At 38.9% G+C, this 22759-nt stretch overlaps 1 protein-coding gene across 8 annotated transcripts in view; it reads left to right on the top strand.

Moving 5' to 3' along the window:
- Positions 1 to 22759, top strand: part of igsf9ba (immunoglobulin superfamily, member 9Ba) — an 80671-nt gene that overhangs the window by 39935 nt on the left and 17977 nt on the right. For all 8 annotated transcript variants that reach the window (XM_016672604.1, XM_016672603.1, XM_007554390.2 and 5 more), the window contains exons 5-13: positions 4626 to 4743; positions 8330 to 8471; positions 13431 to 13576; positions 15757 to 15899; positions 16664 to 16804; positions 16932 to 17051; positions 17195 to 17345; positions 19140 to 19263; positions 19604 to 19779. In XM_016672604.1, coding sequence (XP_016528090.1) covers positions 4626 to 4743; positions 8330 to 8471; positions 13431 to 13576; positions 15757 to 15899; positions 16664 to 16804; positions 16932 to 17051; positions 17195 to 17345; positions 19140 to 19263; positions 19604 to 19779 — 1261 coding nt within the window. The remainder of the gene's footprint in view (positions 1 to 4625; positions 4744 to 8329; positions 8472 to 13430; positions 13577 to 15756; positions 15900 to 16663; positions 16805 to 16931; positions 17052 to 17194; positions 17346 to 19139; positions 19264 to 19603; positions 19780 to 22759) is intronic.

Here is a 22759-nt window from a genome sequence, read left to right as displayed (position 1 = left end):
AAACAGCAATAAACATTACGTTTTGTCAAATTGTTATCCATAACTGCCTAAGTCCTATTTTGTAAAATGGGACTTAGCTAATTATGCTATTAGGCTAACGAAATGCCATCATGAAACAAATGAACATTAAATATATAGATCAATTTACTCGCCATTATGAATACAAAGCAACAATAAAGAAATGGGTTTCTAGCCTTGATTTGAAGGAACTCAGTGTTTTGATTGTTTCAACTGAAAAGTGCGTCTTAATATCTGGTTTGGAGAATAGCTTAAAGAGAGATTTTGATTTGTTAATGTTTCTTAATTTTAAGACGTTTACAGTTTCATGGCTCTAAAATGTGATCAAATCTGGAGTTTAACAGACTGTCGACTATTTGATTGACCTTTGAAAATAAAAAAAATCGTTTGATAGAGCGATAGGAAAAGAAGCCGCTGACATCCAAAGCAGAACGTCTGCAGGTCGCAAATCCGTTCATCAGAACCGCTGCAAGACGTTACCATAACGCCAGTCTCGCATCATAAAGAAATAACGGACGACTGAAGACTTTTTCGCATCACTGTATCGGTCTGATCAATATAAGTGAAGGCACTGAGGCACTTCAGAAAAAAAGGGGAGAAAAGGAAAACGGCCTTTGAACAGAACAGATTGTCACTATTTTTGCAACTTTTGAAGCAGTTTGCCGCCTCTCTTTGCAGCGTCTATTCACATTCCTGCATGTCACCGACATTCCAGTCGGCTGCAGGCAGCACACGCTCCTCGCTTCCCCGCGCAGGACGCACTGTACACGAAGTGACAGGATCACAGGGAGCCTGTTAAAAGACCTCGTTCACTTCTCTTTCATTTTGCTGCTCTGCTCCCTCCAGCCGCCTCCCTTAACAGCATTCCCTCAGTAAACGATTAGATAATGTTCTGATGTATAATTAATCTTTCTTTTCTGTATCAATAATACATTAACCAAGGATTAAAAAAATAATAATAATAATGAATGTAGTGCTAAAAAAGGAGGAGATCTTGTACAAATTTCACAGCTTTTACACAATGTTTTCCTCTTTCCAGTGCATCTGTCTTTAAATGAGAGAAAGTTCTCTTCTGGTTTAAAAAAAAGAGAGAAAAAGACTGAGCATGAGGGGATGTTTGTTCATTGGACTGGCTGCAGATCCACAGAGACATCCTGGAGAAAAGGAGGAATGTGATAGTCTGGGTTGGAGTCTCTGCATCCTCCCTGTTTTTATGGGCACAGACAAAAAGAGGACATTGAATTTGAAGGCTGGGAAGGAGTGAACAGCTGCCAAGATGGGATTATAAGGCCTTCTCTGAAACAGAACAAAGAAACCTGGAAAATAACAGTGGCTTCCCGGTGGTTTAAGGCTGCACGTTGTGTCAGTAAATGTGGAAAAATAAAAGCTGTTATTTTTAATCTCTGTATGTAGACAGAAACATACAGTGTAGAATAAGCAACAAGGTTTGTTGGATTTGACTTCAATTGCTAGAAATTGAGCAAAAATATTTTTCTAGACCAACAAAATATAAAACAGTTGATCCCTGAAATATTAGGACACTATGTCACAATTATGTAAGACGCTATTCTGTGTTTTGGATACATAAATTGAACTAAAACATGAGTAAACGTATTCATGTTTTGGTTATTTTAAATAAAAAAATGAGTACAAATAATAATAATAAAAAAGACTAGTAATGTTTTTGCGTTTCAGAATTAAAGGAGCGGTATTATGTATTTTCCAACCATTTTATAGCACAATCAAGTCACTCATTTTTATAACAACCTGTAGTTGTCATAAAAATGTTGTACACATCAAACATAACTAAAAATAAATTTGACTTCATAATTTGACGCCTTGAAATTAGGCCCCTGTCTCTTTAAGAGGCTCCTACTCTTTCCTCTTTCACAACAATGCATTATTTTAAGCCACTTGCAATCATTTTGAGGAAATGGGTAACGTTTTGTAGGAGCAAGTGTTTAGGCACCCTGAATGGTTGCCAATGGAGATTCAAGGATTTATTAGACATGCGTGAAAAAAACAAAGCAACACTCCACATATGTTTTTGATGAGGGAACAACATGATAAAATGAAGATAAAGTCATTTTTACATAATACCAAACCTTTAAAATGTTTTGCCCTAGTTTGTGGTTGAGTCAGAGTCACACCCCTTTAGTTTTAGAAGGAACAAGTTGAAAATTGTCCTAAGAAACTGGTATTAAAGAGCATTAACTATGATGCAGATTGAATGTGCTTCTTTAGTTAAGTCAGTGGAAAGAGTAGTTCCACTTTTTTGTTCAAAGTACTTCAAGAATTTGAATTTTTTTTTTTTTATTACAGTGAAAAAGGAATTTTTGTAAGTAAAGACTTTAGAAAATAATAATATAAAAACTGCTTCAAAACAATACAGTGAGATTATGGATTAGCATGCTAGCATGCTAAAACGGATGTTATCTCTGGATGCTTTCATGTCAAATGATGACTTGAACATGACAGCATAAAGTAATATTCCAGTCTACAGGTTGAACTATAATCTCACCTATTTAGTTAAAAAAAAAATTATTGGTTTAATGAAAGAAGAACAATTTCAATCTCTCCCGGCTAATTCGATCCTTGCACATGGCTCCCTAAGCCTCAGAGTGATACTTCACAACAAAGCAGTGACTAGTTAGCGCTCCCGGCACTCGGCACGACACGTGTGCTGCTAGCTTGCAGCAGCGCCACACAAAGTGCTATCTCGCTGAAGATAAATGACGATCCAGTTTGCCAACAGACTCGCAGAAGTTAAAAGCTGCTTTGGTTCATCCAACAGTAGCCCGACAAACATTTGAGGGACGGATGAATGGGAATAATTCTGCAGGCGCCGCAGATTCCCCCCTCTGTGCCGCGTGAATGGACACACTACAGCTGTGTGTGACTTGAATGGACAGAATCTCTTGCAACCCCTTGCATAATTTATGAGCATTTTCTTTGTTTTTCTTTTTTCTTTTTATGCTTCTTTGGTTTGTTTCATGTGCTCCTTCATTGCGGGGATTGCTTGGGAGCAGAATGTGATGTTTTCAGGCTTACAAAATGTAGCAATCACACTTTAACAGGTTTAATGTTAAAGGCAAACAGGAGGTAAGGATTCACAAAAAAAAAAAGAAAAGCAGTTGTCATACTATGGGCTTAATAGAAGTGGTCAAACAGTTTTTTTAAACAAATCTATTTTAAGGAAGTTATTTTAAACTGTTTTTGACTTTAGTGCAGCTAACACAACTAAATCGAGAGTCTCTATTTATCTTCGGATACAGATTCTTATAACTAAGAAAGCAAATCCAGCATATTTTATTCCAGATGGAGGTTGAAAACTCATGGAACAGGTGAAGCTACTCGGCTCTCCTGGCATCTGCTGAAAGTCTGGCTCTCTCTCGCTCTTTCGCAGCCTGAATGGGTCTCGGACACGTTTCCAAAGTTTCCTTTACAATAACCTCACATCTCTGTTCTTCTGAAACTTTTAAACACCTTAGAATCTGCAGTGGTGTGAAGAAATGAATGGTTTGTGTTGTTGTCGTCATTACATGAGGATGTTTGTACTTTGGGGTTTGTTTCTTTGTAGTTTATTTCCTTGGCTCCTGCATTTTGTTTTATGTCTTTGTTTTTGTTCATTTATTTATCACTCTTGCCTCTTTGTGCTCCTGCCTGTGTTGTCTTAGATTAGTATTTATTCTGTACCCTTGCAGTTACTTCTTTGCGTCCTTCTGTTTTTCTTTCACCTTCCCCTCTGCCTGTCAGCCTAATATCTGCACAGCTGTTATCTATCACCTCATCCTGCGCTACCTGTGCGCTTCTTCTGGTGGTGTCGCTTCCCTCTGATTAGCTCCTCTGGTTCCCTGTCATTTTCACTCCAGATTCATGCTAAAAAAAAAAGCTTTTGTGGCGCGTTCAATAAGCGTACGGAGCATACAACAGAGAGAAAGCCAAGCAAAAATGAGACATAAAGTTGTGTTAACTGACTGAATGTAGTCTAAGTAGAGGAGAAGGAAACTTACCCTGTTGAGGGAAAGGAAGGTGCAGAAGCTCATTAGACTGCACAACAAATTCGCAATGCAGCTCCGCTCCTATCAATCACACATCCCAGGTGATCTGCACTTGACTCACCCTGAGGTTACAAAAAGCAACATAATGGAGTTGGAAGACGGTAAACGAAAGCTAAAAGCGGGAGAAGTTGAACTTCTTACTCAAATTATGGTCTAAAGACGAAAGCTTAATTCAAATATGCATCTTGTTTACTTTGAGTTGGATTTTCTTTAGACCTGATCTCAGCTCTAAACCTAACCCTCCTTCAGACATCTCCACAAGTTTCTCCCAAAACCTCTGATGCTTAAGTCGCTTTTCTTCATAATTGCGATGAACTGTGTTCTATAACAGCTGGAGCTCTCCCGTTAGTGGAATCCAGAGGAATTCTTGCACCCAAGAAACTCAGATATTTTATTGATGTAGAGCTCCAGTGACTCTTCTGCTTAACATCAGCTGCAGCAACTCCACTGTACGCTACATTGTTTGGTTTAGCGCAAACGGTACACATAAATACCTGGAAATTCAAAAAGAAGCTTGACGGCATCTCCTTTGCTTCTGACCTGAAGGTACACGACGGCAGCCTGACCATTCTCGGCATCACCAGAGACGACAGAGGGGCGTACACGTGCAGAGCGTACAGCGACCAGGGAGAGGTGCTTCACACCACCCGCCTCTTGGTTCAAGGTAAGGCCTCCCGTTTTTGATTGCGTCATCAGACTTTAAAACTAAACGACTCGTCTGCCGGTCTTCGTTCACAGCGTCGGGTTGGCTGTGCATCAACCCGGGCGGCTCAGTTTCAGCGTTTAGACCTATAGGCAGCATCCTGGCGCACTCATGTGTTAACCGTACCTCGCGGGGATGTATCAGGCAGACCGACGCTTAGCTCTACAGCCCGCCTGTGTAAATGTGTACGTACGGGCGGAACGTCCCCGTCTGTTTCTGGTCCATTAACCCACCTCTTTCTGCTAGACGCAGATCAGATAGATGGGTTCGCGCTACCAGCCTCCCGATACGGCGCTGCTGCTGCTTCGGGGAGTTAACAGTGTGTATTTAACAAGCAGCCGAACGCCTCGCTTTTACGGCAGAGTGGGCATCAAGTCTATTTTAACGCTTGACTTCTGTAGGTGCAAACAGCAGCGAAATTGCAGTTCTCTGTGTTCACAGAACAGCAAATACAGACAGCAGACAGTATAAGCAAACACTTAGCTATTATTTTGTTGTAGCAAATAGAGGAGTCGTATTGTTAAGACGCATTTTATACAGATACAGATGTAGAAAGATGTGGCTGTAAGAATTTACGCCTTTCCAAAATTCTTCAGTTTTCACTTTTTTTTGGTCTCAAATTGTCAAATAAACGTCAAAAATAAGAGAAAATACAAGTTTAAATTTTCGTTTAGTTATTTATGTTATTAGGCAAAAAAATCTATCCACATCTGCCCCCTTAACCTATAACCCATGATTCATTTGCAATAAGACTTTTGCAGTGCGATAAAGGAACTGTGACCCCACCTCTTCTTCTTGCAGAGTTTTTTATTTGTTTATAGGTTTTGTTGGCTCTAGTGGCCTTTATTTGAAAGTATATAGTTTGACAGGAAAGAGGGTTATGAGAGAGGGGGAAGACATGCGACAAATGTCACCAGGCCAGGAATCGAACCTGCAACCACCGCCACGAGGACCAAGGCCTCAATATGTGGGTTATGCTTTGTCCCTACACCACCACCACTACCTCTCGTCTTCCAGAGTTGTTTTAATTCAGCCACGTTCAAAATGATTTCTAGCATGAATGTCACTCAAGGTCAAATTTAAATTTGAACTTTGACTAGGCCCCTCCAAAAACTTCCTTTGGTTTGGTTTGAGCCATTCAGAGGTGGGCTTCCTGCTGCGCTTTGGCTTACTGTACTGTAAAATGCAGGTTTGCCTGAACTTAAGGTCATAGTTTGATGGTCGGACATTTTCCCACAAGATTTTTTGTTTTTTTTGTTTTTTTTTCAATGGTAAGCAGAATCCAGAATTCACTTCTTTGAATTAGGGCATGAAGTATTCCCTCTTTTAAGTCTTTTAGTCATATTGTCAGACATGTTCTATTAATTTTTTTTTTAATTTCTGGCAGTGTTAATGAAATAATATTTTGGAAAATATATTTTGTGAATTACTCAAGTTATCGGAGTTTGATCTCAAAATTAGTTTGATCTGAGACATTTAAGTTTGACACAAAGCAGAGTTAGAAGGAGTCTGTTACTGAGCTTTAAAGCATACATACCATTTTTTTTTTAATTTTGCACTTTGGAAGTAAATTCCTTGAAACAAACACTGATGCTGTATTATTCTATGTTGGCTTATTGAGCCTTTTTGTATGCTGTGTGGCCAGTGAGACAGCTCAGATGAAATTTGAGTGTTACAAATTTCAAAGTTGGTACTCTACCAAAGACGGTTGGATCTTGTAAAGTCTCTGTTTTGATGAGGCTCATTTTCTGATTTGAAAAAACAAACAAAAACCTAACACCCACTAAATGTATTAACCTGTTAGCTTTGTTATCTCCTGATAATGAAGTAATTAAAGTGTTTCTACAAAACAAGCCCTCGTGTCTTTAAATAGCATCATAAAAAATGAATTTTTAAGATGGCTCCTCTCCGCCTGCCTATTTTTTAATAGAGCGACCAGCGAAAGAAGGAGCATTAATAGCGTTAGTCCTTATTGCCCCCCTCTGTCACCAGCCAGGCGAGATGCTAATGTTTAATCTGAGACTCTGTGACTGCTTGTTAACCTCTGTCATATTAATATCAGATTTACACCGCTGCGATCCACTGCTACACCTCCCGAGTGCGCGTGCAATAATCCGTCAATCATAAAATCCACAATAAGTGTGTTCCCCCCTCCCCACCACCACCGTCTACTTTTATTCAGTGTTTCAATATGAAACGTAAAACAATCTGATCCCCGTGGCGACAATTTTTTTTTTTTTTTTTTTTTAATTGCCCAGTGCCGGTTGTCCCGGCCGATGTGTGAAGCTGAGCACAAGGAGAGGAAAATACCTGGGAGGTTTCTGTCATGAAAGACCGTTTACCATTCATGGGTTCTGCTGCTTTTATTGAGTTTTCTGCAAAACCCGCAGCACCTCAGGAGGCCGGAGGGGTAACAATGTGAAGCACGCCTGAGTTACAGCTGCGACTACTGTTAAGGTTACAGTAGCCGGCTGCTCTCTGTGTCGTCCGCCAGATTGAGGTGAGGTAATGTAAATAGTGTGTAGTGTGTGCTTTTGCTCACACTGACGTTTGCTAAGAGAAGAAACCTGGGAGTTTCTTTATGCTACTTTTTTATTTTCATCAAAATGTGCAAAAATATTAATATTAACAGTATTCATTTGGGTATCTTGGTTCATTAGGCTCCCAGATCACAAATTGAGGATTTGAGAATCTCTGGTTCGTTTTGTCCCAGAAATTATTGCAATAAAGAATAACGTTATCTTTCTGATACCATTTTCAATTAATATGTTGATAATGGCATAATGACGCAGTTCCCCCTCTCTAAGAGAAATAAACTTTAACTGTGTGAAGAACGCTTAACGCTGAGAGCACGACAACTAGCAGTAAATAACTTGGAAATAAAAACTACACACAACCAAACCTGTAAATAAAATAGATTATAAAGTGAAAAACAAAAATTGCTCTTCAAATAATGTTAATAATCATCAAATCAGAAATTATGGAGCTCATTTTGATTTATCATGCAGCCAATTGGTTATTGGCTTACCTGTGAGGTCATGAATATCTCAGGCGCCATTTGGACGGGTCGTCAGTCCAACACAAGAAAACAGGAACAAACAACCATCGATGTTCATCTTCAGCTTAATCTTTAGTTTTATTCAATTTTAAATGAATGAAAAACAAGATGGATTTATTTTAAGGATTGCTTCTAATCAAACGTAGAGATCAGATCAAATAGTGGGTTTATATATAGATATATAGACATATCTATATATAAAGCTCTTGTCTTCTCTTTGTTCTTGCTGTTGTTCTTAACACACAGAATGTAAACGAGGTTTGAATCTTCTATATTTTATTTTAACTTTTTGCTGATGCGCCGCTGAAAACCAAGAACAGAGAGAAAAAAAGAATGAAAGTTTCACTGATACGCACCACATGGCAAAAATTGTAGTGAATCAGTATTAAAAACAGCAACGGCATTTCTCTAGTCGTTACTTGTTAACGGTTGCTGTTGATGCTACAGAGAAGACTAAAACTTCAGCTTTTTTTCTTTCCCCTCCCTCAGGGCCTCCGTACATCGTCTCGCCACCAGAAAACATCACTGTAAACATATCTCAGAACGCACTCTTCACCTGCCAAGCGGAGGCCTACCCTGGCAACCTGACCTACACCTGGTTTTGGGAAGAGGACAACGTCTACTTCAAGAAGTAAAGTTATGATCAAGTTTACTTCTGTACTGTCGCTGCAGAAATCTGTTGTTTGTGGAGGGGGGAGGCGACAGGACTTTGACATTTAAATGACCAACATGCTGACAACTCATTGCTCTCTGATGGCAGCATCACACTCTGTCAGGTCTTTTGACATCTGTGCGCTTCACACAGCGATGAGCTAAAGCGTAACCCAGACCTCGACAGGCTCCAGAGAGATTTAGGGGTAGAGACGGTCGCAAAGTGAGGAGACTGAAGAACATGAGCGTAGACGTCCAGACTGGAAAAGAGAGGCAGAAACAGTCAAACAGGGGTGTCAAAATCATTTCAGTTTTGGGCCAAATCAAGATCATGAATGCTCTTAAAGGGCCAGTTGTGCCAGAATGGATTGATAAAAAAAAAGGTCAAAAAACGGCAAAAAAACAAAATAAAGAATAATGGTGAAAAAAATTTCAAGCCCCCCAAGAATTCAACAACCCTTTTGGGAATGTTTTTTTGCAATTAATTTTAGAAATATTTGTGATAGTTTTGCTTATTTATGATTTTATTAATTTATGATTATTTATTTATGATATATTACTCGCTGTATAGATCACAAACTATAATCTGACATCCATTAAGGCTGAGGCAGCGGTTTAGCACAAGTAATAAAGTTTTTGAGAAAAATCAGCAAGAAACTCTCAATTAATCTCACTTTATTGGCGCAATAAAGTGCGAGGATTTGTTGATTTTGTGTGAATTTCCACAGTAATCCTCAAGAAACTGGAGGGACTGATAGATATAATTAGTCAGTAAATGAATAAAAACTGAATTGACTTGTTTGATAACATAATATTTAAACACACTTAGTTTTTAGTCTAGAATCTAGAGGGCCACATAAAAAACTATGGTGAGCCAGATTTGGCCCACGGGCCTTGAGTTTGACACCTGTGGTCTCCTTAAAGCTGCAGTATGTGGCTTTTAACATGAATGTTTTTTTACATATTTGTTCACCGGGTTGTGAACGTGTGTTATGAGACAGATAAACTGTCAAATCCCAGGAGAGGCGTCTTAAGCTGTCACTCAACCTCATGTATCCGCTGCTAAATGTGCTAGTGGTGGAGAACCATTACTTACTATTACAGGAAAACGGTTTATCTGCCATTATCTGTGGCTACGCTAACTAGCCTTAGCATTCAAAATAACATCTGCTCAGGGGCTAAATCTGTAGTGGAAAAGGGATGAGCAGCGCCACACGAGATTGTGATTGACGAGCGCTAATACCCGCCTCCTGGCTCTGATTGGTTGTTTTTAGATAGAACGGCGGAAAGGCAGAGGACTTCTCATACTATACTGTCCCATCGACATAGTGAGTTTCAACAAATATGTAGAAAAATATTTTCCATAAAAGTTACATACAGCATACAGCTTTAAGCAGCGTTTAAAGTTGGAGTTATTCACTACTTTGTGTAGGCCAGTAAAATAAAATCACAACACAGTTTGACTGTAGGATGACAAAAAAATAATAAATCTGATCTGTAGTCATCAGTGTTAGCCATGAGTTTGTTTTTGGACATGCAGCTGAGAGGAGTTTCAATACCAGACAGCTAAACATTGTAAGGGAGAAACTTTTATAACCTGAGATAAAAGTGGTCATGTGTGTTTAAAGCTGAGGTTGTCACTTAGATTCAAGGATTTGCCCAAAATCTTCTCATGTAAAGGATTGTTGTTCAATATGCACCGAGTGTGTTGGCGGGGTTTTCAAGCATTGAGTTATCGGCTCAGCTCAGGAATCTGCAGAAGTTGCAGCACTGCTATGCTTTAACTTAGCTAACTTAAAAGAGAAAGTTTCAGTCATTTGCCAGTAAGCTGTTTTTTCCTTACTTAAACGTTCAAAGATGCAAAATGTATTTCCCTGTTTTTATGTTGAGAGGCAGAATTAAAGCTAATCATTAAAATTACCTAAGAGCTTTGGCCAAACTATTACAAGCTGATAACTTTGTTGCTTAATTAGCAAAAAAATCTCAGTGCATCTAAATCCGACTGAATGGAGCCCACACCCTTCACTGGACGCAGAGGGATGCCTGTCTCTTCCCAATTTTGAAGTTAGCCAAGATTTCTTCCCTGCTTACCTCAGCTGCTGTAGCTCCCCCTTAACTTATAAAAACTTTTTAATATCTGAAACACAACTGAGCCACGTCTTACGGCCAGCTATTACTCCCTCCCCCGTGTTTAACTTCACATTTTCTTTCTGTCATCATGACCAAGATGCAGAATGGTTTACAGATTCAATATATCCCGGTCTTAAGAGGCAGATGATGCTGGTCGAAAACACAGGCAGGTCAAGGCATTACTTGTTTTAAGTTTTTAAACATAAATATGATATGGTCAAGTTTTGCATTGTTTTGAGATTTATAGTTTTTTTTTTTCACTGTCAAAATAATCAACAGATTAATCGATTACTAATATAATTGTTAGTTGCAGCCGTTTCACAAAGTCATGTCATCGACTTAAAGGAATGACTCCCAGTTTGTTAGCTTTGTTAGCATCTAGCCTGCACTGCCCTACAGTGTTAACTTTGAGAGAGCATGACAATGTCTTCCTTTTCAGTAGCTTGTTATATCCTCGTTTAAAACTCGCTTAATCTAAAAGTGCCAGCCAACTGCAAAAACATAAAAATACATAAAACATTCAACTTCATATTTAAGTCTACTTAATAATGACATATCTATCAACTTCTGAATTTAAAGTAGTAATCATTATTTTGGTATTTGGCAAACAGGAAATGGTTAGTCTGGTTTAATGTCAGAAAGTGATGAAAAAAAGGTTTTGTCTGTTTATAGCGTAACTATAACTATTTGCTTTCAACTCTTTTTGTAAGTTCCTTACAAATCTGAACTCATCAACACAAGTAATAACTTTCTAATAAAAAACAGAACAAGCAAAAATAAACAAATATCTGATATCTATACACATATAAGTTATGTATAATAGGTGACAGACATCATGGAGCATGGGCGCAGGTGTCAGAGAGCAATTAATGGTGTGAAGCTGTTCGTGTGATTTACAGTTGTTGCTTGTAATTATTTATAGACCAGTCGGTAAACCAACGTTTGACCTGATTATGAACCTTACATGAACATAACATTGGGAGTGTTTAGATTGATCGCTAGCTTTTCTTCTAAATATGACATGGTGCTTATTGGACTTGCGACTTATTGGCGCATTTATGTGATTTCATACTGTTACTTAAGCACTGCAACATGGAAACCACACTGTTATTTTTAATGTTTTCTAAACATGCATGTTGTTCGCTGCACTAAGGATGTCATGTTTCAGGTGGTTTGTCCCCGATTCTGATCAGTCAGAGTTGTTGTCTGGTTCGGAGTCTGACCCCAACACTACAATGAGGTTAAGAAAATTTTGAAAAAAAGGAGAAATTACATAGATCACATAGATTCACACACAATTGCGCTCAAGCATATATTTGCAATGATTTTTATTTATTTATTTTTTTTTATGGGTTTGGCTTAAAACAAATAACATAAAATTCAGTTTAATGAAAATGTTTTTAAAAAAAATTACATAAGCCCAAAAGAGATTTTGTGTCAAATATGTCAACCTTACCAAAATAATTTCCTTTTCCTAAATGCCAGAATGAAAGAGAATTTATTTTATTACCTTCTGTAAATTCAGAAGTTGACATCCTCTATGATCAATGTGCTTTTAAACAACCTGGGAAAGCCCAGGTGAGGTCTGATAGGCAAATTCATATCATTTAAGTTAAATGGAGACACACACGTGGAGATATTTTAAGGCAGCACCTCAAAGACGCTGCTTCGTTGTGTGGCGTCATGGAAGAATCCACAATGTTGAATGAATGTGTTTTGACTGAAGTTTTGCTGAAGGAGGGACTGGTGCACTTACACAAAATAGATGATGCAATGAGGAAATAGCATTATCTGGAAATATTGAAGCTAGCCAGAATGTTGATGTTTGGATGCAAATGATCCCTTCAGATTAACAATAGCTGCGTCTACATTGACTTTAAAACTGCATAAATTAGAATTCCGAAAATAAATGTGCTTAATGGAAAAGTGGCAATTTTGAAAAAAAAAAAAAAACACACATTTCCACAAAAAGCGTTTGAGAGGAGATCTTTTTTTTTTATAGGAGAGATAGCGTGTATCAAAACAAAAACACTTTCTAAAAAAAATAAAAACAAAAATAAACAAAAAAAACAAAAACAAATATAAAAAAAAATAAAAAAAAAAAAAACAAAAAAAAGAACCCCAAAAACCTGGAGGGACTGAAAAGATGTTCAACAATAATACTTAATTTGATATTTTAACAGGAAATGCATTTAAGCTTAAAAACTCCCAAAATAAATTTCATTCATTTATTTAAAACATATGGCTAATTTTAAAAATCCCAGCTAACCCAGAGCAGGAAAGGTTTCATCTAATTTAATAAAAGAAAGTGAGACAAAAGGGATGCATTTTTTAATATAACATATGTAAAATCTGGTTTTTATCTGTATTTTTTGTTCAATTTTCAGTTAATAATTAAAGTTAAACTCGAGTCACAAAGTAACCAAAGAAAGCTTTTTGCAATTTACTTTAGTGGGGTTTGGTTTAAGTAAAACTTTAAGTTAGAGCTGCAGCCAGTTTCAATGTGCGGAGAGCTCTTATTTTTTTTTCTTGAAAAAAAGGACAGGATATATCTGCCACACGAATAGCGTCTTTAGGAGCAAAACGCCGTCGAGCAGGAAATTGTAAAGGCGGTTCCATGTGGCAGATTTATTTGAATCTCTGGCTTTGTACACTCTGTTCTCCACGTATCGCCTCGCTTCTGGCTGCTGTTCGACTCTCTGCTGCTCTCTTATGGCTCTTTGACGCAGCGTAGCACTCGGCCGGGGCTGGGGAGGGGGGTGGAAACCTATGCATGCCGTGTTTCAGAACATGTGTCGTCCTCTCGCAGTGACCTGAAGCTCCGAGTCCGCATCCTCATCGACGGCACCCTCATCATATTCCGGGTCAAGCCGGAGGATGCCGGGAAGTACACCTGCATTCCGAGCAACAGCCTTGGGATCTCGCCGTCGGCTTCAGCGTACCTGACTGTTCAGTGTGAGTGTTACTGTGGCAACCAGTTGGAGGAGGAGGAGGAGGGGGGGAGGGGCAGAGCGAGCTGTATGTGGAGATGGGAGCAGCAGCAGCAGCAGCAGCAGCATCGGCAGTATGGAGGTTGTAGTTTTTTGGCTGCTCCATGACTGAAAAGAGGAGAATCCTTGTGAATTTGAAGGTCAGGAGTCAAATGGAGGCAGTGGAATCGTTTTCATGCTCCTAATGGAATTACTCCTAAGCAGGACGGGCTCGTTGTCAGACGCCATTTTTTTTTGTCCACCCCCCCTCTCCTTATGCATTTTTTTTTTACTCAAGTCCCAGGGTGTGAAACCATGAAAATCCTCTCCATAAGCTGCGGCTGATGAGAAAATAACGCCACGTCTATATAAAAGATACCCAATCTTTAGGCTTTATGTTGCCGTTGAGCTAATTTACTCCCAAGTTGCTGCTGGTAATTGATTATTGTGTTACAGCATAAGAGGAGGGAGCCTAGAACCACCAGCCTAACATGGAGCCAACATAAAGGGAGAGAGAGAGAGAGAGAGAGAGAGAGAGAGAGGGAAAAAAAAGAGTAGTGGAGGCTAAACGAGCTTTGTACAAAGATGATTGCTTGAGAATCCTCCTTTGTTTTCCTTTTCAGCAGAGAACTGGACTCAAAAGACAAATTCAGGCATGTGTTGTAGAAATATTCATAAATTGTAACCGCTTTCTGACTGGAAAATCAAAACAAATATGTTTTTTTTGTGCACACGTGTTTTTTTTTGCACATTTTATGGCCTTGTCGGGGATATTCAGGGACAACTCCCAACACTTCTGCCTGCTGCCACCTAATCTTCACTTCAGCTAATTCCCCTTTCAGAGCTCCTTTCATGTCTCCCCACCAGCATGCCAGGACATTTATTTTTATTTTTTATGGGTATAATGTCACCCGTTTTGGAAATGTAGCATAAAGTCAAGAATTAAAGTTACTAAAACAAATCAAAAAATGAATTTGTATCACCAAAATACATTTTTTTTTATATGTTGCCAAACAAAAGACATAAAAAATTGCCAATGCTGACAGATGTATCGCATGTTGTAATCTTCTATAGAATAATTAACCTGAAAACCTGAGATGTCAAAATGACGTTGCTGCTCAGAACAAAATAAAGGGGACATATCTTCAATTTTCTAATCTTTCCTCCATATTTGTGTTTCGGCTTGCCGTTTTTGACAGATAAATCCATTCCCATGACTGAAATGAATTTATTTCATCTGAGAAATAAGTCAATAAGAGTTGAAGGAAAAAGAGCAAGTTCAAGGCAGAACACAACTTAAAATGTATTAATTGATTTTGAAACGAGAAAAATAGGACACCTAACACACCGGCACTCTACGGAGTGATTTAAAATCCCTTTGTAAGCCCAGGCTGCATGCAGTTCACAATGTTGGCAACGTCTGCTTCTGACAAAAGCTTGTCACGGCATATGTCTTCCAACATCTGTCACCTTAAAAAACCTGAGTCATATCAATGAGCCAATCGCTGATTCTGCAAGTTTCACTTTTATCCACATAACCAGTCTTTGTTTAGCTGCACAGTAACAATGTGGACGTTGAAACGCATGTTGCCGGATTGGGAAATGCATTTTTATGGACTGCACTACGCGTGTGGTGGATGGAGGGAAGCTAAGCTAGTGATAATAAATCAGACTTCAGCCACAGTTAAACTCTCTCTTCCTTATTTGGTTCAGAAAGATCAGAGTAACTACGGTGTCCTCTTTCCTCAGATTTTCTTTCTTTCATCTGAATCACAAATCAAATTCAACTTATGAAGGTAGAACAAAGTGTTTCCAAAACAGAGAATGCTTTCTTTTTTTTTTACATCAACAAAATTTCTCCAAGTTTCCTGCACAGAAGATCTTTGTTCTGCTCGCTCTGTACTTCTTGTATAAAAAAAAACCCTTCTTTTTTTTTTAACACAATGTGTTATTTCAATACTTAAAAAACTGTTTTTGTTTTTAAATCAAGAAAAAAGTCCAGTAATTTCCAGTTTCCACATACTAATGATAGATGCATTGTCATCATCCCTTCACCATCATTTCTTCTTGCTTTAGCGGTTTACGGTTTTAGTTTGTGCTTCATGAATGCGTTTTACACTTAGAGTTCTCCTAAGAAGTGTAACTAAGGCCGTTGTTCGTGTTCAGACCCCGCTCGAGTGATCAACATGCCCCCAGTCATCTACGTCCCACGGAAACTGCCAGGAATCATCCGCTGCCCTGTGGACGCCAACCCACCTGTGACATCAGTGAAGTGGGAGAAAGATGGCTACCCACTCAGGGTGGAAAAGGTCGGTCACCTCTGTCACAACTCATGACTGAGCTGTGACGCTTCAGCCTGATGTTACAGCTAAAATAAAGAATAGCTTCCAGTCCAACCAGGACTTTATCCGCTTTATTTTAGCAGGAAGTTTTTTTGTTTTTGTTTTATTTGCTATCGCCTTAAATACTCATTGAGCGTGTGCTATAATATTTATTTATGTAACAATGTTTCTTTTCCAAAAGTGAAGTCAGTGTCAAAAACGGATATACGTATATATATATATATGATATACATTTAGCCTTTCTCTTATCCAGCAGTAAGTCTGACTCCAACAGATGTGCAAAATACATTTTGTCTTAAAATGCCTCTTTAACAATTTTTGCCTGCTCTGACTTTATTAGGATCATCTTCCACTCCGAAAAGTGCTGTTGTTAGTACAACATGTTAGCTCCTAGATAGTAACTCATAGAAATGGTCGTGGTTTTAAGTTTCTGACTGAGTGATCCCGGGTCAGCTCGGCTGAAAACCGAGCAAATTGAGGAAGATCTTCCCACTTCCACACAACTCTTTCTGTGTTGCCTAATATGTCGGCGTTGAAGGTTGGTGTGTATTTTAGAAACACCACATCCTCTTTTATTAGGTCTAAAAATCTATTTTAATCTTGAGGATCTTGTTTTGTTTTGTTTTGTTTGTTTTTGCGCAGTTCAGAAACATTTAGATGGGCCCCTGAGAGTTCAGGAGCACCCAGTGAAAGCTAGGCTTTCAGACGCCCCCCCTCCCCTTGTCTTGTAGTACCCCGGCTGGAGCCTGATGCCAGATGGAAGTATCCGGGTGGCAGAGGCCACAGAAGACTCCCTGGGCACCTACACCTGTGTGCCTTACAACGCCCTAGGTACCATGGGCATGTCCCCCCCTGCCACTTTGGTGCTAAAGGTAGACATCTACTCAGATTTTTCATGTCTTCTCTTCTTTTTCTGCATTTTTCTGATCTCACGTCTGAATAATGTGTGTGTGTGTGTGTGTGTGTGTGTGTGTGTGTGTTTTTGTTTTTTTTACCAAGGATCCCCCTTACTTTAACGTGAGACCTGGGGGGGAGTACCGTCAGGAGGCTGGGAGAGAGCTAGTAATCCCTTGTGCTGCTTCTGGAGACCCTGATATACCAACTATCACCTGGAGAAAGGTGCTGCAGAACAACGCACATCCCCTACGTAGCATCTACTGGAAGCAAATCCGTTCTTACTTGTTTTTAATCTTCACCCAAAATGTTTTATTCGCACACCTTCCCGTCTGCTTGACTTGTTGTGATTTTCCTGTCAATCAAAGGTGGGGAAGCCAAGCAGAAGTAAACACAACATCCTACCCAGTGGCAGCTTACAGTTTCTGTCTCTCAGCAAGGAGGACCATGGAGAGTGGGAGTGTGTAGCCACCAATGTGGTCACAAGCATCACTGCCAGCACACGTATTCTAGTCATCGGTACTGATAAGTCCTCACGAATGCTCACAAATATCTTTGCAGCGACTTTGAGTTTACAGCGCTCCTGCTTTGTTGTGCGATTTAAGCCATTTGCAAGAGTTTAAACAGAGTGTAACGCCGCATTATGTAGTAATGTAATAAAATCGGGTTTTAGGATGTAATAAAGCATTATTAAAAGAACATTCTGTAATAATTGATGCAAAATGAGGTAAAATCCACGAATGCATTTTGAATCGTTTTGCTTTGAACGACATGTAGGTTCATACTGAAGGTCCTGGCTGTGAGTCTGGAAAGGTAACGAAATGCTCCAAAGTTTGGCTTTTATTGACCAAAGTTTAAATCTGGTAAAGTATCGTATCTACAACATGACTGTTGTAGATGCACATCGGATCTACTATGTATAATGAGTAGGAAGAAGACAAACATTTTACAATAGTTTATTTTATAGCAATAGTAGTATTCTAGAGCTAGCTCCTTATTTTGTAACAATCAACACTAAATGTAAGGTTGTTGCATAATGTGGATGAAAAAGTATTGCAAAATACTTGAAGGATTTTGTTACATTTTCCGTGAATGTCACATATTGCGGTCTCAATGATGTTTTATTACATTTTGAAGTTAGATTTTTTTATTACATAATGCTGCGTTACAGAGGGCCTCATACTTTTATTTCTCTGCGAATCAGTATAGCTTATGGAGAGAGCATCACATAAAGCTTTATACAACTAATTTAAAGTCTGAGTCTTTACAGACTTCCTGCAGCCTGTCGTTGATTACTAAACCAGAACTGTCTTTTACCGTTCATTTTTCCCTCTTATTGTAGCCTTACATTGTGCTTTCACAAACAAGACTTCAACATTACAATGTTTTTTTATGTTATCTTAAAGTAGCGTCAATGATCACCTAGCTAGCTCCCAGGCTAACAGGAAACAGTGGCCAAGTATGACATGAGTATTTACTAAGCTGTATAATGCCTCTTAAATTGTCGTGCGTCTTGGATACATTTATATGAGAGATTGACATTACCGTAGTCAGTGAGGAGAAATTTAGTATATTTTAACTGCTAGCTTAACTTTTAACTGCTACCTGAACTGCTAGCTTAGTGACCTAAGAATAATGTGCCACATTATTACCTAAGCTAGCAAGTGAGCAAAGCTGACTATCTTAGCTCACTAAGTGAAGCTGCTCGGTAGGTTTTGACCAAAAGTTAAAAACTTGGTCCCAGTCTGCCACTTTTTAGATTTCAAAATCAATAAATCACAAAACGTTTTGTTTATCATGCAATTTTTCTTTCTACTCCAAATGTCAAGAGTGTAGTTTTCTGCGTGGTAAAGAGGTGAGCGGGTCAGTAAGCACGCTGTTTGTTTGCCTGGCGGCTCCCCGTGCACCTATTATCCAGTGGCACAGCTGGCAGCATGCCTGAATGTGGCCAGCCGTCAGCTGACACGGGGTCAAAGGGCGGCGCTGACAGCTGTGCTCCTCAGACCACATTCAGGTCTCGCCTTAATCTCAGTGAGAAGTAACTGGCTTTGGGCCACACAGCACAGCTGTTATGTGGGTGGGATGAACTTGACCTGTGGCTGGTAGCAATCTCAGACCACATCACATCATCCAATCTGTTCCTGTAATTAAAAAAACAAAAAAAAAACAACAACAACTGAAGCATTTATATTGACACTATCTCCATAAAAACCCAGGGTATCATATTAACGTTGTACATGTTCTTAAAGTGCAATATTTTAAAAGGTTCTCACTTTGCTCTGTTTTTGCGGGGGGAAAAAAAAACCCACTCAGGTACCAGCCCACATGCTCCAGGCAATATCCATGTGTTGCCCTCTACGACCTCTGCTAATGTGTCCTGGGAACCAGGCTATGACGGCGGCTTCGAGCAGACGTTCTCTGTGTGGTACGGTCCAGTGTGAGTGCTCTTACTTTTACTTCTAATTTTACTTCTAATCGATGTTTGCAACGGAAAACTAAACATGTTGGAAGGCTAGCAGCTATCTGGCAGAACGTAGACGCCTTTCTGCACCGACAGTGATTATAAAGAAGAGCTAACACTCAACTGTTCTGAGGAAACATCTCCCTGAATGTTTAGACACATGGGTATTGAGTTTGGTTCACTGGCAGTGAACTGTGCGTGCGAAGTGATCTTCAGAACAACTGGGGTTTGACGGTTGTGTTTTCTGAATAACACAAACTTAAATACCACACTAACTGTGTTTATGGTACTTTTATGACTGTGTTTCTGTTCTCAGGTCTAAGAGAACAGACTTTGGTCCTCATGACTGGCACTCGATGCCAGTTTCTGGTGCTCAGACCTGGTTGGTGGTGCCAGGGTTGGAGCCTGGGACGGAGTACCAGTTCAGTGTGCTGGCTCAAAACAAACTGGGCACGGGCCCATTCAGCGAAGTGGTGACAGTCACCACCGCAGGTAGGCTCTCCTAAATAAAGGTCGTTTGAATCCTAAGCCTGAAGCGGACGTCGTCAGTGACATTTTTAGAGTGTAACTGAACTCAGCAGCGTGCCCACTACCTCTCTGGAGGATTCACGGAAAGAAAAACAAAGTTATGTAGTGTTTATAGTTTGAAAGCACAATTATCTATATGTAATTTGCAATTTGAATCTCAAGAATGGAAGTCTGTTTCAATATTTTCAGTGGCTTATAATGAGCCGAGTAAGGGTGGGCTTACTTTATGTTACTGTGTTTGCAGTAACACAGAAAAACCTGAAGGAAAAATTTGGAGGCTGCAGTTTAACCATAATAGGTTTCTTTTACTTTTCGTTTTAAAAATGTGACAAACATAAAAGCAATTATGCAAAAGTGGCAGAATTTTCATTGCTGGGATGAAAATAGCTGCAGCTCACGATTATAGTTATTGTGTACTCTATTGATTATTTTAACAATTAATCGAGTTATGGAAGGAAAAAATAATTGACACTGTGCAGCTGTTTTATTTAACCACTTGAACTTATTTTATGCAATATTTGAGATACGCTAAATTGCAAACAGACAGTTCAGTTCCTTTTTGGTTAAGAAAATAAAAACTGTGTTCCCTAAAAGACAATAACATAGCATTGCTTTAGTGCACACTTGATCATTTTTCAGCAAAAGATGCATCTGCAGCTAAGATAATAATTCTATCATCAACATGTGAAAAGCTCGTCCTTTTCTGCTTGACTTGTGTAAAGTTCTTTACACAGTTCAGCTAAAGCAGAGAAACTACTTGCCTGATTTTAATGTGTTGGCTTTCAAAAGCAGCTCTGGCTTGTCAAAGCATGAACTCCTAAAGGGCTCCGAAGGCGTGCTACGATCTTAAATCCTATGCAACAAGAGGTGCGGTCACCGTGAACAGGATTTGTTTTATTACCTGGTCCCACAGATTATGTTCAGAAATGAGACATAGTGGATTTCAAAGCCAAATTACATCACACTGCCTGACAAGAATTGTGTCGTTGCAGGGTGCAGGGCATCCTGCCGAATAAAATACAGCTTGAAATTGTGCAACCTTTGTAGGCGTCTGCAGAAGAGCTTAGAGAGAGGCCGAAGTATTGTTGTTGTAAATGCTGATTTTTTTATGAGCACTGTGTTCACAGGGATGTGTTGCACTGACTCATGTCTGACATGTCTAGCTTTCTGTTTACCTTACTTCTTTTGAACAATTTCGTGTACACCTTTTTTCACATTTTTCTCAGATTCTGAAAACAAACTCCAATATATTTAATTATTACCTTGTGCCACAGACCAACACAAAGTAGCTCACAGTTGTGAAGCGGAGGCTAAATGATAAAACATTATTATGATTTGTGTTGAGCTGTCTTTGCTCTGATAGCCCTAAATGAAATCGAGTGTAACCAACTGTCTTTATTCATCCACTTAGTAAAAATAAGTGGATTTGCCTTTAATCTGAGTATAAATCTAAATGTTTTGAGAAGGCTTCATAAGTTTGTTACAGAACATTAGTGAACAAACAACATCAGGAAGACCTACGAACACAGCAGGCAGTTGCAGTGGTTTTGTTTAACCAATCAGTGTAGCAGTGTAAACCTAGCTAGAAATGGCTGGACACCGTTTTTTGTTGTTTTTTTTTTTTGCCCAAAAATGTTTTTAGAAAAATTGAAAGAAAAAAAAAAAGTTTTTTTTTTTTTCCAGGTGAAGCTGACAATTGCTGATTGCCATGAGCTGTGAACTAGATGTTACTGGGTACAAACAATTTAACTCCTCACAGCAGGAACGGAACAGGCGTAACTAATTACATTAAAAATGTCAGTGTCCCATTTACGCGTACGGAAACACCAAACGACCGAGCCGTAAATAATCTCATTAGTTCCACCTGTTTGACAAGTCAACACGTAGGAGAAAGGAAAACTCTTCAGGAACAGCGGCGTGTTGGTGAAGTCGGCTGAAAATTACAGTGATTAAAAAATAAATAAATCAGGTCAATCACTGAATTACCTGTATGCCTTTTTGTGCTGCCTGTTTTAGTCTCTATTAAATGCATCCAGATGTACAGCTTGTGAATTGATCTCAAAAGGAAGAAAATAAAAGAAAAAAATTTGGGCATCATTTTGTAAGAAAAAAAAACAAACAAACTACTATGAACAATACTTATACTGAATACTGAACTCAAAGAAACACATGTAAATTAATGTCAACACTAGAAAATCACGTGTTGCAGAAGACTTGAAAAGCAGTACAAGATCAGGAGCTTTTTCATCAGCTGTTGCCTCGACACTGACAGAAATGCTCTGTTTCATTCAAATGTACATTTAGTTGCATGTTGCTTGCTACGAACGCTTGTCTTCAATTAACGATTGCTTAATGAGGCTTGCAAAGCACTGACCCAATTCTCACACTCGGATGACGTCCTCTTGATGGCTGACAATGAATGTTCACTGGAGTGAATTACCCAATAACCTGGATTTTTATGTTATTTCTAGAACTTTATATTAATGTTTTTATATATTATATCACAGGCAGTTGTTATAATACTTCATATATATAACAGCTACGACAAACTGTTGTATGAAGAGTACAGCTATTGAGCTCAATGCAATGCCATTAGGTTTGCTCTTCGCATACTGATTTAGCATCAAGTTAGTAACGCATAATAGTTATTTGAACATCACAAGAAGACGCCATGTTGGTTGTTAGGAAAAAAACACAGAACCCTGGAACATAACAATAACCCAAAACATAGAACATGTATATTTCTGGGGTGGGGGTGTTGAGTTCATTTAAATCGCTTTCTTTTCCAGGAATGAAAGAACTGAGGGTTAGTAGTATTTCTTTATAAAGGTGCTCGAGTTCTTTTCCATCTAATCCCTAACAGCTGAATTTCTGTCTTAGAATAAACTGGTTTTTCTAAACCACTTTGTGTAAATCAGATGCAGAAATGATTTTTTTTTTCCTG

This window comes from Poecilia formosa, unplaced genomic scaffold (assembly GCF_000485575.1).
Source record: "Poecilia formosa unplaced genomic scaffold, Poecilia_formosa-5.1.2 Scaffold63, whole genome shotgun sequence".
NCBI classification, from domain to species: domain Eukaryota; kingdom Metazoa; phylum Chordata; class Actinopteri; order Cyprinodontiformes; family Poeciliidae; genus Poecilia; species Poecilia formosa.
This window is presented reverse-complemented; position numbering and strand designations above follow the sequence as displayed.